The sequence below is a fragment of the Protomyctophum bolini genome, assembly GCF_963924005.1.
Source record: "Protomyctophum bolini genome assembly, chromosome: 18".
NCBI classification, from domain to species: domain Eukaryota; kingdom Metazoa; phylum Chordata; class Actinopteri; order Myctophiformes; family Myctophidae; genus Protomyctophum; species Protomyctophum bolini.
In genome coordinates, this window is record NC_137879.1 from 32,991,291 (window position 1) to 33,006,998 (window position 15,708).

Here is a 15,708-nt window from a genome sequence, read left to right on the forward strand (position 1 = left end):
TCAGCGACATTATCTTACCGTGTAGTCTCTTTTAAAACACACAAATAAATAAATAAATATTTGTATTATTATTTATAATTTCTTATAGCAATAGCCATGGCAATGAGGAAAGCATTTTCATGTTTATTTAGAAGAGCTTCTTTTGTGATTTCCCCATTGTGAAATCTGAGAATTGGTTGTTCAAGCCATTCAGCAGAAACCAGTCGAACTGGATCCATTATCTACTTGGGTAGTGTGCTGTGCTCTTGTTTTACAAGAATGGGGATGGGATTCAGAAGGGAAAAGCAGCTGTTTTCCCTCAAAATGACACAGGTGTCTAGTGTGTGGCACAAGAGATGTTTCTGTTGCAACCATGGACACTCCCATCTACTGAACAATAGAAGAATATCATCTGTCTTACTGACAAAAGTCAAATGGTTCTGATTTATGCTTTGGCGAAAATAACAGAAATACCACCTCACTTGACAAATGACAGTGTTGTGTAAATCAGGCTTATACAGCAATTAGGTAAAATATGTACAGTACATTGTTTTCCTAAGCTTTTTTGCAATGTCCTGATTTCATTGTGAATTTGAAGTTTTGGAAAATAGCCTTTTCTAGTAAATGCCTAATGTGAGCTGTTTCAGGAAATACAGGATTTGTTTTATTATTTTTATTATTTTATTTTTTTATTATTATTAGTCTGAGTCTTAAGAGTTAATCATTATTATGATTATTAAATCCCCATCATTATCATACATGGCTGGCTTCACACACCATATAATTATATTAAGGTTTAGAGTAGACAGTTTGGTTTACCAGCTATCTCTGCCACTTTGCAATGGCTGTAGTGTTTTCAAATGGTGGGCTTTTACACAGTCATGTAGCCTTGCACAACGGAAGTTATTTGGAAATGTGTCAGGCTGGCATGCATTACTAATTGATCGCTGTAGCCCTGCCTCCCAAACAAACAATGCATGAAGATGGCAGTTAAGCTATGTTACTCTGTTGACATACGATTCTTAGGTGTCAAAATTCTGAAAACCTTCTCCAAGGATTAAGTTTCCAGTTCGCACCTAATGTGTCTTTCCAGAAGTCGTTGCCAAGTACCTCGCAGCGAGAATGCACACACATATACCGTAGACAAACACCCAGGCACACATGCCGTGGGTCCGCTGAACCCGACACTGTTTAACACAGTGCCGTGGTGACAAAGAGGCCAGGGATTAAGTTCTACCAGACTATAGTCAGCTCAGTGCTTGGTAGTTGTCTTGCTGCCAACAGTTCACACTCCATGGCCTCTTGTGTCCCTTGATGTGATGGCGTTTCACAGTTCACCTGTCCTAAACTCTACCCGACCTTGGTTGATGCTTTGAGCATTGCAGGGCTAAGACAATAAAATAAGCCATTTTTACTTGGCCCTGGAACCAATTTGCCTAAGTGCTGCATGAAATACTCTGTTCTCAAGTCACGGTAATTTCACCAAGGACTCAAAACCATCAGCAAGTCAAACACATTTGCATTATAGTTATATTATGGTTGCAGATTATTTATCTGAGAATTTACTTCTAGTATTGAATTATTCCGCAAAGCATGCAACATATATTGCAACCCAAGAGCAATATAAATTGTAAATAACAGGTCATCACAAGAACATTAGCACACTGCATAAAAACACAAGGACAGCAGATGGCAGCACAGCACTATTCTAGTTTAGACTTTTGACTGCCACTTTGATTACTTGTCTGATTTATAACCCCAGGGTGTGTACACTACTGTTTCATCGATTTGTAATCACTGGAATAGTAGTAGGCCTAATTAATAACATTTGAAGTCACAATTTCATAAAGGTTGATTCAGTCTTTACATTTGTCTACATCTTGTGCCTCATACATCATTTCCTTCGAGGATCCTTCCACTGAGATGCCCACACAGAACAGAAAGCTCACCTTAGAAATATTGCACGAATCAGAGCCTATTTGTCCTTGGACGATGCAAAAACGCTAATCCACGCCTTTGTTTTTTCTCGGCTTGATTACTGCAATGCACTTTTTTCAGGACTGCCTAAGAAAACAACTGACAGATTACAACTTGTCCAAAATGCAGCAGCCAGAGAACTAACTAACTAACTAGAACTAAGATGAGAGAACATATTACTCCAGTTTTGGCATCACTGCACTGGCTTCCGGTTGTTTTTAGGATTAATTTTAAAATGATTTTACTTGTCTATAAAGCTCTCAATGGTCTTTGCATAAAGAAATGGCAACTAAAAAAATACGGGGAAGGAGTTTTTTGCTTCTACGGGCCGTCGGCATGGAACAAGCTCCCACTGTACCTTCGTCCGGCAGCCTCTGTAGACATTTTTAAAGCTCAGCTCAAGACCCACTTCTACAACATTGCTTTTAATTGATCTTTTATTTATTTTTTGTTATTCATGTCCTCACTGTATTGCATTACTGCTTGTTTTTTAATGTCGTTGCCTTGCTTTTATTTTATTCTCCATTGTTCTGTAAAGCACTTTGAGCTGCATTTCATGTCATGAAAGGTGCTATACAAATAAAGTTTTATTATTATTATTATGAATCAGGAGATTCAGGATGATGTATCTATTCTGTATACAGCATATACGGTATCAATTTGTTTACACTGATTGATTGATTGATTGAAATATGTATTAACAGTTTGCAGAATTACAGTACATTTCAAGCACAACTCAATACAAAGGAATGACCCAAAAGCATTACACTTGTTTGCAAGAGGGTCCACCTTGTTCAGTTTCGAATTGCAGCCGTCCGTAGGTGCCCTTTGAGAGCGGTTTTGAAGGAGTCAAGGGATTTGCATGTCTTAATGACTGTTGGTAGGGCGTTCCACATTTTGGTGGCATAGGAGCGAAAATAATTTAGTCCCTTGTTTGTGCCGTATCTGGGTTGCACATGGTTTGTTGCACTCCCTCTGGTGTTGTGGTTGTGGACTTCGTTAACATTAAGGAAGTATTATTTAGACAGGTACATGGGTATCTTGGTGGTGTATCGAATCTTGTGGACCAGACCCATTGCAAGATGTTGTAGCCTACTCTCCCTCTGTCGTCGACCCTAAGCCATTCCAGCCTGTCAAAGTAGGCAGGGGTAAGGTGGGTTCGGGGAGTGAGTCCAAGTAGGAGCCCCCTGATCAGTTTGTTTTGGGAAGTCTGGAGCCTTGTTTTAAGGGCCTTTGAGGTGCTTTGGTGTGCTATGCATGCACCTCTTGGTACAAGAGGTACATGCATAGCACAGCACACCAATGAAATACGGTAATACGTTTGTTGACCATGCAGTATAGCCTACAAGTTGGGACAATAAAACGTTATTAAAACAGTGGGATAACTAAACTTCAACTAACTTACCAATACCAACCCCTCAATAAATTGCAATAAACTGCTATTTATCACCATCATCCTGTAGCCTATGCCATTGGTTCTCAAAGTGGGGTCCCGGCGAGTCCCCAGCGAAATGCATTAACACAACAGCATCAAAATCAATTTAACCATAACCACTGCCAGCTGTGAGCTTGGAAATCTGCTATTTAAGGATTGTAACAACACATTAATAAAGTTTGAGAACCAATGCTGTATGCGCAGCCCAGTATGCGCAGCTATTAGCGCAGGGTCGATTCTTGAACACGCCGGTGTTACGCGCGTGTGTGTATCTTATAACTCTAGTCTATGGTGTGTAACTGTGTATGTGTGTGGTGATGATGTCATCGAAAGAGAACACGCGTGGATGGCGCATGGTTTTCTTGAATGCATTGCCTTCTCTATTTGCAGCCGCACAATCTAGATAATCACTAGTTGTTTTTGTTTTGTCGAATCGACTACAAAACGTGGTGTGCAACCCTCAATGATATTGTCAATGGCCTGCGTACACATTCACAACACACACACACACACACACACACACACACACACACACACACACACACACACTATAATAAACGACCTCCATAGCATTCCACTGAACAGAGGATTGTAAACTAACCCGTTGCATGCAAATCCTGGCAAGGATTTTCGTGGAATTTGGATTCCCATCTGGTAACTCTATGGGTATTACACTTATTTGTTCTGCTCTGTCTTGTCTTGCCCACCAGGTAGTCACAGAGACTTTAGTACATATTCATAACTTGGCATAATTTCACTATTCTATTTATTTATATACATTTGTCAGGGAAATTAAATTAGATAGATAGATGTAGTGATATATGTAATGGTATCTTTGGAGAACATCTGATCTGATCTTATGATGAATTCCTGTTCTGTTCTTTGACTTTAACTATATAGAAGTGTCTATTTGTACGTCTCTAAATGTTTTGATGAATTGAACAAGGTGGACCCTGTTGTAAACAAGTGTAATGCTTAATTGGGCCGTACACTCACAGTTAACAGTCTTTGTATTGAGTTTGTGCTAACTGCTAATACATATTTCAATCAATCAATCAAAAAAAGACACAGACCTGTCAGTCACTGTTCACAATCACAGTCATAGCATTGTTATCCGTCTAGAGACCGGTCTGATCTATTTAATGTGTGAACTGTGAAGCTCTTGAACCACTAACTGATCTCAGGACAGGTCACGTACACGTAGAGTGGACACTTGAGACGTCTGGGGAGTCGGACCCCAATGTTTGTTTTTGTGCTGATCGACCGATTGATTGAAATAGCCTACTCTATGACAGTTTGCAGAAAAAAGAACAGGAAAGTACAATTAAATTGTACTTTCAATACCTTGTATTGTTCAACAATACAATTGGTCTCTGATAAGAGGATTTATTTTAAACCCAAGAAGGCTTGTTTCCAGGGTCCTTCACATGAGTTATATTTTTCCCCAAAATGTAAAATGAAATAAAGAATACATGTATGCTTTATACAATAATTTAAACATGTTTGTTGTTTGGACAAATAAGTGAGACCTATAGGCCTTAAAATAAGTCAACAATTTGCTACAAATTTCCAGAGCCCCTGAAACTCCTATCCGTGCTTTTTCAAAGAGCCACAATTTACAACCTGCCATCGATCTGCGTGTCAGGGCCCTGCGGTGCAACCAACCATTTCTACGGACTATTTATATTGTTGTTGTCATTGGTAAACACGACCCAGCCTGCCTGCCCATGGTCGCCTATCATTGGTCGGACGCGACGCCCGTCGCGGTATTTCCGCCCGTTTGGCCGTTTTTGATTGGCCGATGCCTCTTCTCTTTCTCTCTGTCGCGGCGGTGGGTCGGAGCCGCTGTGTGTCCCCGGTCTGGCACGTTCCTGCTCTAAAAATTGTTCAACGGATTAAATTCGGATCCCCCGTTTTTTAAAAGAGCCCCCTAAAAAAATATTTACTCCCATCCCCACTAAATTCCGAGCACGTGCTCACAAATTGTGGCCTCTATCTTCCCATATTCAACCTAAATTGAGAGCAGCTAGAAGATGGCGGTGGTAAGCGGGATGTCGGGGTCGGCAGTAGCCCGGCTCGAGGGCCGAGAATTCGAGTACCTGATGAAGAAAAGGTCGGTGACGATCGGTCGGAACTCGTCGCAGGGCTCGGTGGACGTCAGCATGGGACACTCCAGCTTCATCTCCCGGCGGCACCTGGAGATCTTCACCGCGGGGGAGGACGGCACCGGCAGCGGGGATTTTTATCTCCGATGCCTGGGGAAAAACGGGGTGTTTGTAGACGGGGTGTTCCAGAGACGAGGGGCTCCACCTCTCCAGCTGCCACGGATGTAAGATTAAACAATATATACATTGATCAATTGTTTGTGTTTTGGATCGGAAAGAATATCAATGAGCCACGATCAGAAAAACGGCGTGCGGATCGAACGTCCTCTCTTGTGTTATTGTTGTGTGTGTTGTTGCTGTGCCGCTGCACGTGTTGTGTCCAAGCAGCAACACCCAAACACGCTAGCCGGAATGCTAACATAGTAGCAAACAATTGAAGCTGTTTACTTCGTGTAACTAACTACTGACCCGCTGCTGCAGTAGTAGTAGTATTTCGTTTACACACACAATCACATATCGTGATTTAACGTTGTGTAGTGTAGTTAATAGTAAGCCGCGTGCACTGTGTTCTAGCGGCTAGTAAAGGAGTGCAGTCAGAGTCAGACAGTCAGTGTGTGGACCGTGTGTTGAGCTGGCTCAATGTCAACCCTGGCCTCATGTTGGCTGGTGGAGTGTTTACACTGCTGGCTGCGTCCTTGCACAGGAAGCTCCTAGGTTCATTTTCAGTTTCAGCGGTGTGAAAGAAGGATTGATTGAAATATGTATTAACAGTTTGCAGAATTACAGTACATTTCAAGCACAAACTCAATACAAAGACTGTCAACTGTGAGTGGACGACCCAATTAAGCAATTAAACGTAAAAGTAGACCACAGTGCAAAAATACAAGTAAAAGTCCCCCTTTTTTTAGTATTGGCATCAAAATCTGTATCTAAAGACTAAAGTAATATGAAGAATGTCCCATTTCACAATCGCAATGTAATTATTGATGGGACCTTGACGTTGCAGCTGGTAAAGGCAGTCTTTGTGCTAATGAATAGCTTAACCAGTAACAACAACAACAACAATGCATTGTTTATCAGATAATGTATGTTTTATATTCATAATTAATCTGCAGTGTAACTACATTTGTCAAATTATTGTAGTGTAGTAAAACGTACTACATTAGCCTCTGATGTATCCTAGTGATATTGTAGTATAAACATGAACGAAACATGGAAATACTCAAGTAACTCAACTAGAGTCATTGCACTTGTGTACTTGCACCATTGGTTATTTTAAATGAGAGTTAATAAATGTGACCAACATTTTAATGTGCATTTTAATTTATTTTCTTTTTTAACCTTACCCTTTCTTTCTTTTTTTTATTGAATCCCTGCAGTGGAAGTATTTTGCTGTAACATGAATGCCACCAGTCAGCAAGTGGTCCAAATATATCCTATTAATAATAAATAAGACATGTTTAGACATGGCTTGTTACATAACAGCTGTGATGGACATCCATATTTAAATCCTGTCCAAATGCCCCCCACATAGCTTCTGTTGACACTCAACTGGCTTACATGTTGCCAGTGATATCATTAGGGTAGCTCTGGTCCATAGCTCTAATGCGTTGCATTTAGAGCTATGTTACTATCGACTTCCGCCGCGCACATGAATGCAGACCAGTCTCTCGTCTTTAGCGTAAATAAAAAAAACGTTTTTGCTACTCACCAAAACAAAGGCGGGTTGTGTCATTAGAGCCCCCCACCACACGTATAAACGTAACTTTTTGGCCAAAGGAGGATTTTGTTTCCACCGGGAAAAGAATACTTTTAGTTACTCCACTGCGCCTTCTACCGATATTGCCCAGAGTATTGCCTCATAGAGAATATTTTTCCTCCAGTGAAAAAAACCCCCTTTCTGGCCAAAAAGTATGTGTGGTGGGGGGCTCAGAGTTGCACACTTGCACACAAGATTTAACATCTTGTACATCGATTTATTAAAAAGAAGGTCAATGTTTCAGTTACAATAGCCTTTTCAAGAAAAGTCCTTCTTTTATGCAGGATGGGCTTTTTTCTTTGGAAATGGACCTTCGCAAACAGGGTTTGCAAGGGCAATATTTAAATACTATATCGATATATCGTAATATGGCATAGGTGTTGGTCTTTTCCTGGTTTTAGTCACTTATTTTATACTTTAACAATTGTAAAATAGTCTTGTGATCTTGTAGACCTGCTAATGTCTGAAAGTCTCATTTGGTCCAAAAATATTGTGATATTTGATTTTGTTCATCACCCTACTGACCCTAGTGTGTGTTGTCTTGATTTGTGTTGTCTAAATTAGATTTATCAAGCATATAAGCATTTTGTGTGATTGACTAAAACACACGTTTAATCTTTTCATCCCCCCCACCCAGGTGCTGTTTTCGGTTCCCCAGCACAAGTATAAAGATCACGTTCACAGCCCTGTCCACTGACAAGAAGGAACGAAGGAACGTGCCGGAGTCGCCGGTCAAGCCCGTCCAGCCACAGATTTCACCGCTAACCATCAACATTCCAGACAACATAGCCCACCTCATGAGCCCCTTGCCTTCACCAACCGGTACCCTTAGGTGAGACTGAACAGAATTCTTAACATCAGATGGAAATGCTAGCTTTCTCTGTGTGCGTCACCTCCTTCATTGTGCCACACACAAGTAAGACTCACAAGGGACTCTTGTTCATTTCACAGTGCGGCAAACTCTTGCCCCTCAAGTCCACGGGGGGCAGGACTGTCCAGCTACAGGATGGGCCGCGTCTTGACCTCTGACCTTATAGGGGACAACTCCCAATCAGAAAATGACAAAGAGGCCTCAGGTGGAGACAGCCCCAAGGTATGAGAGGAACTGCTGTGGTGTGAATTAATCTTCCTTCATATGTTTGAAGGGGTTTAGAATGTGTGTACGCAATGATAATGTGAAGATATCAAGGGACATTGAATGTGTGTATTTGTGGTGACATTGAAGTCTAAATATTACCCAACACCAGTGAAAACCCAGACTTTGGAGCACAAAGCCTAGTTGATCTTTTTAACTGTGCGTAAATGAATGTGTGAGACAGTAAACTTGTAAACGTTTTTTAACATTCCCTTTTTTTTTTCTTTCCACAGGATGACTCCAAACCTCCGTATTCATATGCACAGCTAATAGTTCAAGCTATCACCATGGCCCCAGACAAACAGCTGACACTGAATGGAATATACACTCACATCACCAAGAATTACCCCTACTACCGGACAGCAGACAAAGGCTGGCAGGTCAGTGTCTCCACTCTGCTAAGTCACACTTCTTCCATTTTCTTGTGGTACAGTGAGCTATTTCAGTGAAATGCATTGATTTTGGGGCCTATAGTTTCTTAAATGTCTGATGTGCCAGGCTCTGTCGCACTTCAACATTCATCCAGTTGTCATGGCTTTCATTAGATCCCATAATTAATAACAGTACGTGAACATGTTTTGAAAAAGATTCTTCCCTGGGGTATGCTGACTGGACTCTGCTCCAACCATGCAGCGTCCCCAATTCAAAGACCAGTGTTACATTTCTCACTACTCTTTCTTAATTTCCTGTCTCTGCTGTTCTATGTTAAAGAAAGAAAGGGAGGAAAGACACAGAAAACAAATAAGACAGTCAAAGGATGGCGTAGCCTCCCTGCCCAATCTTTTACTGTGAGTGCAGTTGTTGAACACAAGTACAACCAATAAAATCACAATGCAGTGGTGAATCACACCTGTGTGAACTGTATAACTATACGTTATTGTTGTAGTTACTGTATTGTCACTGTGCTCTGTACTGTATTGTAGTGTACTGTGCTCTGTATTGTACTTTGATTATATTTGGAAAATAAATCTTTGAAAGATGACAGTTACTGGGGGGATGGCCCGGCTCCGTCAAGCCTTACCGCGTTCGAAACGGTCGAGAAATGACATGTTTACCGTGTTGCCGCTTTCCATGCTGGGACAGACAAAGGGACACACATAGCTGCGTAATGGAGCGGAGGCACCGCTCAAAAACTGTCTTGTGTGCATGTCAACTAGTGGGACTGTGCCCGTCTACAGTCCCGCCCCCTTTCAGAACGACGAGGGCCCAGGAAATAATTCCCCATTAATTTTTCCCCGTAGACATAAAAAAAAAAAATACAGTACAGTACAGTAGGTAACTCTGTCCTTTCTCAACCGTTTCGGATGCGGTGCGGCTCGCCGGAATCGGGCCGGCACCCTTGGTGCGTTCCAGTGCGTCAGGATCTCACTGCTTTGTATATATGTAACTTCCGGTGCGAGATCTGGGTCCCATGACAATTAAATGAGGACAGGAAGCGAAGACCGTATGGTGGACTCCATGTTGCTCCCTGGAAGGAAAGAAACATGCGCAATTGAGACCAAGGAAGCTGAACACAGAAGTGTTGGCTGCATATAGCCCATTGCGCATGTTTGTTTCCTTCCAGGGAGCAACATGGAGTTCACCGTACGGTTTTCGCGTCCTAACCGTGGGTTTGTGCAGACTTCATGCTGCATTGACGATATGGCCATCTTGCCAGCAAGGTGCTAACTAGGTGCAACTTCCCATAGACAGTCACAGCCCATTCATCCAAACGGAAAAGTCCTATCTAGAATTCACAAACATTAGAGCTGTACAGAAAGCTTGAATTATCCTCTTTCAATCTGTAAAGTTTTTGTTTCATAAATTCAAATGTTATGAGCTACTTCCTGTCATGAAATTCCGTGCCGGTTCTTTTTTGTCTGAAGTGTCAGAGTTTGGGAGTGCTCGTTGGATATCGCTCAACAGCCATACCACCTGTTTTGAATTTGCACATAATTCAGGCTTTACTAAAAACGAGTGCTTCAAAACTCCAATACTTGTGTGAATGGGCTGTCTATGGGAAGTTGCACCTAGTTAGCACCTTGCTGGCAAGATGGCCGCGGTCTGAATATTGTCAATTGCCTCTGTTTCATGATGTCGTGCACACAAGTGTCAGGAGCTGTTATGGTCTACTGTCAAGGAGACCGACAGACGGAACAGTTAAAAGTCTTGGCCATGCCGTGAAGAAAAACATTAAATGATTATGTTTGCTTGTTTTTTCCTGGTCTTCTAGAACTCAATTCGCCACAACCTGTCCTTGAACCGTTACTTCATCAAAGTAGCGCGGTCCCAGGAAGAGCCGGGTAAAGGCTCGTTCTGGAGGATTGACCCATCCTCCGAGAGCAAGTTGATAGAGCAGGCTTTCAGGAAGCGCAGGCCTAGGGGCGTACCCTGCTTCAGGACTCCGCTGGGACCCCTATCATCCAGGTAAAGCTGGAGTCACCCGTCTGGTTAAAATAAAATAATAGTGGGGAAGAATGTCAGCGTTGTGGTTGCTCCTTGTGCAAAGAATCAAAGCGTATCTCAGTTTCTTTTTGTTTCCCCCCCTTTTCATCCCAGGAGTGCTCCTGCCTCTCCCAACCACACAGGGGCGCTGTCTGCTCACTCCAGTGGGGTCCAGACCCCAGACAGCCTGTCCAGAGAGGGCTCCCCAGTTCCCATGGAGCCAGAGCCCACCCCCCCACCGCCAGCACCCGCCCCAACCACTACAGTCCAACCCAAACTCGCTGTCATCCAAGAGGCTCGCTTCGCACAGAATGCCCCTGGTAAAAGACCAGAGCAGTACCCTACCCTGCATGCCATACCATTTATACCAGACACACGCTTGTTTTTGATTTGTGGTCACAAAAATGGTTGGCCACGCTATCCAAGTTGTTTCCATCATCAATCGTTCATGATTTACTTTATTTTTTTCCATGTGAAAAAAACAATCAAATCTGCACACCATCACCACCATACCTGCACCATACCCATCGCAGGTATTTTCTTTTATTGGTAAATAAATGATACCCATGATGTGTGCGGATTTAATTGTTTTTTGGGATTTTGTGACCACACATTATTTCAATATAACTATACTTTCAAGACTATGAGTACTTTGTGTAGACTCATTTCCCAATACAGAGGAATATTCTATACTCCAAAAAAATATGCTTTATCTACCTTTCAACCTGGTGCCCCTATTTTAGACGCGTCATTATAGATGTCATGAACATTGTATATACATTTTTATTTTTTTTTAATATCAAAGAATTCTGAAATGTAAAGAGAAAAAAAAGGTCATGGCGCGTTGCGAGCATGTAAGATCTATTTTGACTATGAATGAATACATGGTGTGCCTTGATATTTTGACTTGCCCCATTGGCGAAAAAAAAGAAAGTTTGAAAACCAAGCATTGAAACGTGTGTCCTGTCTTTTCTGTGTTGAATACAAACAACATAGCCAGACCTCTTCTGGAATTCCTTACTCCCTTCCCTTCAATAGGCTCGACGCTGAACAACCAGCCGGTCCTGATCGCCGTGCAGCGCCAGATGACGCCTCAGACCGCCACCATGAAGCCTGTGACCTACACCATGGCCACGCCCACCATGGTCACGTCCGCCAACTCCAACTCCGTCATGCAAACGGTGCACGTCGTCCACCAGATCCCCACGGTCACCATGACGACCGCCGCCATTAAGACGGAACCTCAGGAGAACGGAGGCGGAGACCACAAGGATATCAAAGGTTTGGTTTGGTTCCATCTTCCTTTTCTTTTTGTTCCAAGGGGTGGTCCGGTCACGTTTTAACCCGAGTGGAATAGTAAGAGAGTGGCGACACTAGTGTAACAATAGAATGCGGAAGTGCTCGAGAACAAAGCGTGTCGCCACTCTCTTAGTATTCTCGGGTTCTAACTAAGTGTACTGTTAAAGCGTGTCGTCATCCCAACTCAAACACTGCATCAGCCGACGATTAGTCACTAATTAGTTTTGTTGTGTCACAGAGTAGAAATTGGAGCCTGACCAGATGAGTGGTGCAACAGCGCCTCCTGTTGGTACCTTAAACATACATAGGGACACCAGGGTCGGACAAAGCTGGGCATTGGAGTGGTACTGTCCCTGGCGTCTTGGTTGTGTGTAACTTGTTACTGAAACGGCACTTTTTGGGCAGCGGTGTCTTGCCCCAGTGGTTGCACATTCTGGATTTCATACAGTCGGAAATGTTTGATCGTATCGCCAACACATGGGTGAATAATTATTATTGTATGTTGAAAGGTCTTGGTTTTAGAGCTACGACAAGGGACTTATTGTAATGAATAAAGCATTTTAAACGATGTGTATGGGACGGTATGTTAAATACGATATACCTACTATAATGCAGCTGTTGGTGGTCTCCCTACTGGTTGACCGTGTCGTTGTAGTTTTGGACATCATTGCAATTACCTCTGAATGATAGAGCTTCAAACCGTTTGCCATCGACTTCAGTTGCCACATGCAAGTCATTCTAAATCTATTTCTCTCTCTCTCTCTCTCTGTAGTAAAAGTGGAGCAGGTTCCAGCCATCGCTACCTCTATAGGTGGAGGTCGCATCATCCAGACCTCTCAGGCCACACCTGTTACAACTGTTACCATTGTGCAACAAGCCCCGCTTGGCCAGCATCAGCTTCCAATAAAGGCCATCACACAAAATGGGACGCACCTGGTTCCCATCAGTACTGCTCTTACCACAGGTAACAAACGGCTGGAGGATTTGGATAAAGCTGTATGTCTTGTTGACCGTACTTTAGTACGGTAAATAATGTGATGTCACAAGACCACTGCGAAAGCAATACATAAAACGTTAGACAGTACTTTGCATGCACATGCATTTTTATCAATCCGTTTACCGAAAACTAAATGAAGTGCTTCTTATTTCACTGAGGAAATTCTTCATGGAACATGACAGCAATTCCTTACGCATGCCATGTTGCAGATTGCGGCCTATTTATTGTGAATTTTAGCACCTGACACCATGTCTTATACTGAACGGTAGTGGAGAAAATTTCAAAAACTTCAAAAATGTATGTCCAAACGCTGGCTGCTGTAGTCTGTTCTAGTGTATATATAAAAATAAACATTTTGTTTTCCTCTGCCAGCCGTGGCGAACCCTCTCCATCTCCTGGCGACCCACGCATCGGCCTCTGCATCCCTTCCTACCAAGAGGCAGAATGGAGACCAACAGCAAGACCAGCCCGACAACAAGAGGGTCAAAATGGAGGATGCCGGGGCGGATGTAACCCCCGCGATTAACGACAACCCCGACACGGACAGAGACGGAGATGGGAGGGCCAGGGAACAGGCTGTCAACAACTAGCTCCTCTGACCTCGATACTGACCCCTGCTATACTCCTTTGAGCCTAATGAATCTACTATTCCATCTTAACTCACTCTTCAGTTCTCAACCTCCCTCCCTCTTCCGACCCTTTCCTGGCTTTCATCTACTCCAAGGTGCCAAAAGGAGAAGACGTGCAAAATAGACCTATGGACTACAGAATGTGTGATGAGCCGCCCCCCCCCCCTGGGTATAAAAAAAAAGACATGGAAAATGGAAATATGATGCAAGAACTTAAGACCAAAATGAAAAGTGAAACGAAACAAAAATGAAGAACGAACGAAGTTGCTGATGTTTGTGACCCCCCCCCCCCCACGCCGATCTTCGAGACTTACCGATAACGAGAAGCACAGGTGGTTTCAATAAAAGAAATAACTTAAAAAGAGAATGAGACTTAACACACGGTTGTAGAACAACACAAAAAAAAGGACCTGACATTAGTCATGTAGCCAAGCATGGTGCTTCATATATACTCCATCGTAAGATGGTGTCGCTCGAAAAAATAGATGATCTATAACTCCGAAGCGCGTCGCAGCACATTGAGGGCCTGTAGATCGGCTATTTCCGGCAAGTGGCACATCGTATGACGGAGTCTAAACGAAGCTTAACGATTCTCTCTGCCGTCCCCGCAGAGAGAGGCCGACTTGGACGGTATGGTTTCCATGTTTTTTTTTTTGTTTTTTAGTTTTTTTTCTTTTTTTTTTACTCAAGACGTGCTCCCCAAGGAAGGGAAGGACCCAAAACGCCATCGTCCCGGTAGCATTGCGGACGAGCGCTGTGTGTGTGTGTCTGATAGAGAAAGGAAACAGAAGACTGGAAATCAAAATGACAAGTGGTGCGTTCCGCAAAGGGAAGCGTGTGTACGTGAGGACATTCCCATCTTCGGCAGCTAGTCTCCATGTTGACCTACCTAAATACAGTTGTGAGTAGATATGCAGTATTCCGTTGTACATGTGTATCTTTGGATCTTTTTTGAGTGTTTCTCCGTTTTTTGTTTTTGTTTTGTTTATTCTCCCCCAGAGGCACAGATATTCTAGTAATAATTAAGACGACACTATCAGCTATAAGTGGGGGGGTCTTAAAAAAAAATCATTTAAATGACACCTGATATTTTGGGATCTTTTTTTAATTATTATTTGTATGTGGACTCTTTGTTCAGTGAAATGAATGTAGTCTCCTTTTCCTTAAAGAAAACACTATATGGAGTGGATTGTTCTTTTCATATATTTTTTTTCTTCTGCTCAGTCAAATGCAAAAGAATCTTTATCACTGTACATCTACAGATTTTTTTCATATTTTACAAATATCCTAAGAGATAAAAAAGTATATTCCCATGCGTATTTGACCATATGCTTCTTTGAGCTTGCATGTTACGGATCTAGAGACTATGTACTTGAGCAGATAACTGAATATGGAACTGAAGATTAGACTGAACCTATGCTATATGATTCTGACCAGTGCTGCACTTACCCTCATTGTTATTTTTCTTTGTTCTTTCTTTTACGTTCTCCATGTCATCGTTGGCTATTTTGTTTTTTTCTTTTGTTTTCTTTTGTTTTTTTTTCTTCTCTTTTGGTGTTGAAGCTGGAAGTCTCCTTGTTCAGTTATTTTATTCTGTTCAGGCTAAGAAGTCTATTCAGATTGTATTCTATGTTTCACAAGGAAAACAAGTGATAGATGTTTGTTCTGCTTAAGTGGGTAAATGCTTTTTTTTATAAATTAATTTAAAACATCTATCGCAACTTTGTCTGTGTTATTTATTTGCACAAACGTACAAGAGGGAGGTGCCTTTGCACTACAAGTGTGAAAAGATGATTCTTAAGCCCAAAAGGGTAAAACGGGAGTAAATATCCTGTTCTTTAACCTTCCCTACAATTTACCGGATTGAGAAATCTTCTAAAACCTTAATGTTTCCAAAATGGTGAAAATAGCAGAACTACAAGCTACACTGGGAGCTTGTAGATATTCCCTATTTGTATTATTTTAATAC

At 42.2% G+C, this 15,708-nt stretch overlaps 1 protein-coding gene across 2 annotated transcripts; it reads left to right on the plus strand.

Annotated features, from left to right (window-relative positions):
• Window positions 1–5,048: 5,048 nt before the first annotated feature.
• Window positions 5,049–15,452, plus strand: LOC308333409 (forkhead box protein K2-like). 2 transcript variants are annotated; one of them, XM_080789800.1, is made up of 9 exons: window positions 5,049–5,720; window positions 7,893–8,087; window positions 8,207–8,348; window positions 8,624–8,770; window positions 10,603–10,796; window positions 10,929–11,134; window positions 11,853–12,095; window positions 12,886–13,077; window positions 13,483–15,452. In XM_080789800.1, exons 1-9 carry the CDS (start codon window positions 5,425–5,427, stop codon window positions 13,698–13,700), a joined length of 1,833 nt encoding a protein of 610 aa, XP_080645926.1. In that variant the 5' UTR covers window positions 5,049–5,424; the 3' UTR covers window positions 13,701–15,452. The 2 variants fall into 2 exon arrangements, with proteins under 2 accessions (XP_080645926.1, XP_080645925.1); XM_080789799.1 differs by having other exon boundaries at window positions 5,050–5,720; window positions 11,811–12,095.
• Window positions 15,453–15,708: the final 256 nt, after the last annotated feature.

Coding starts and splice junctions, on each gene's coding strand:
- LOC308333409 (XM_080789799.1), top strand. CDS start 5,425: ATGGCGGTGGTAAGCGGGATGTCGGGGTCGGCAGTAGCCCGGCTCGAG. Junction 12,096..12,885: donor AGACCACAAGGATATCAAAG/GTTTGGTTTGGT, acceptor CTCTCTCTGTAG/TAAAAGTGGAGCAGGTTCCA. Junction 13,078..13,482: donor CAGTACTGCTCTTACCACAG/GTAACAAACGGC, acceptor TTCCTCTGCCAG/CCGTGGCGAACCCTCTCCAT.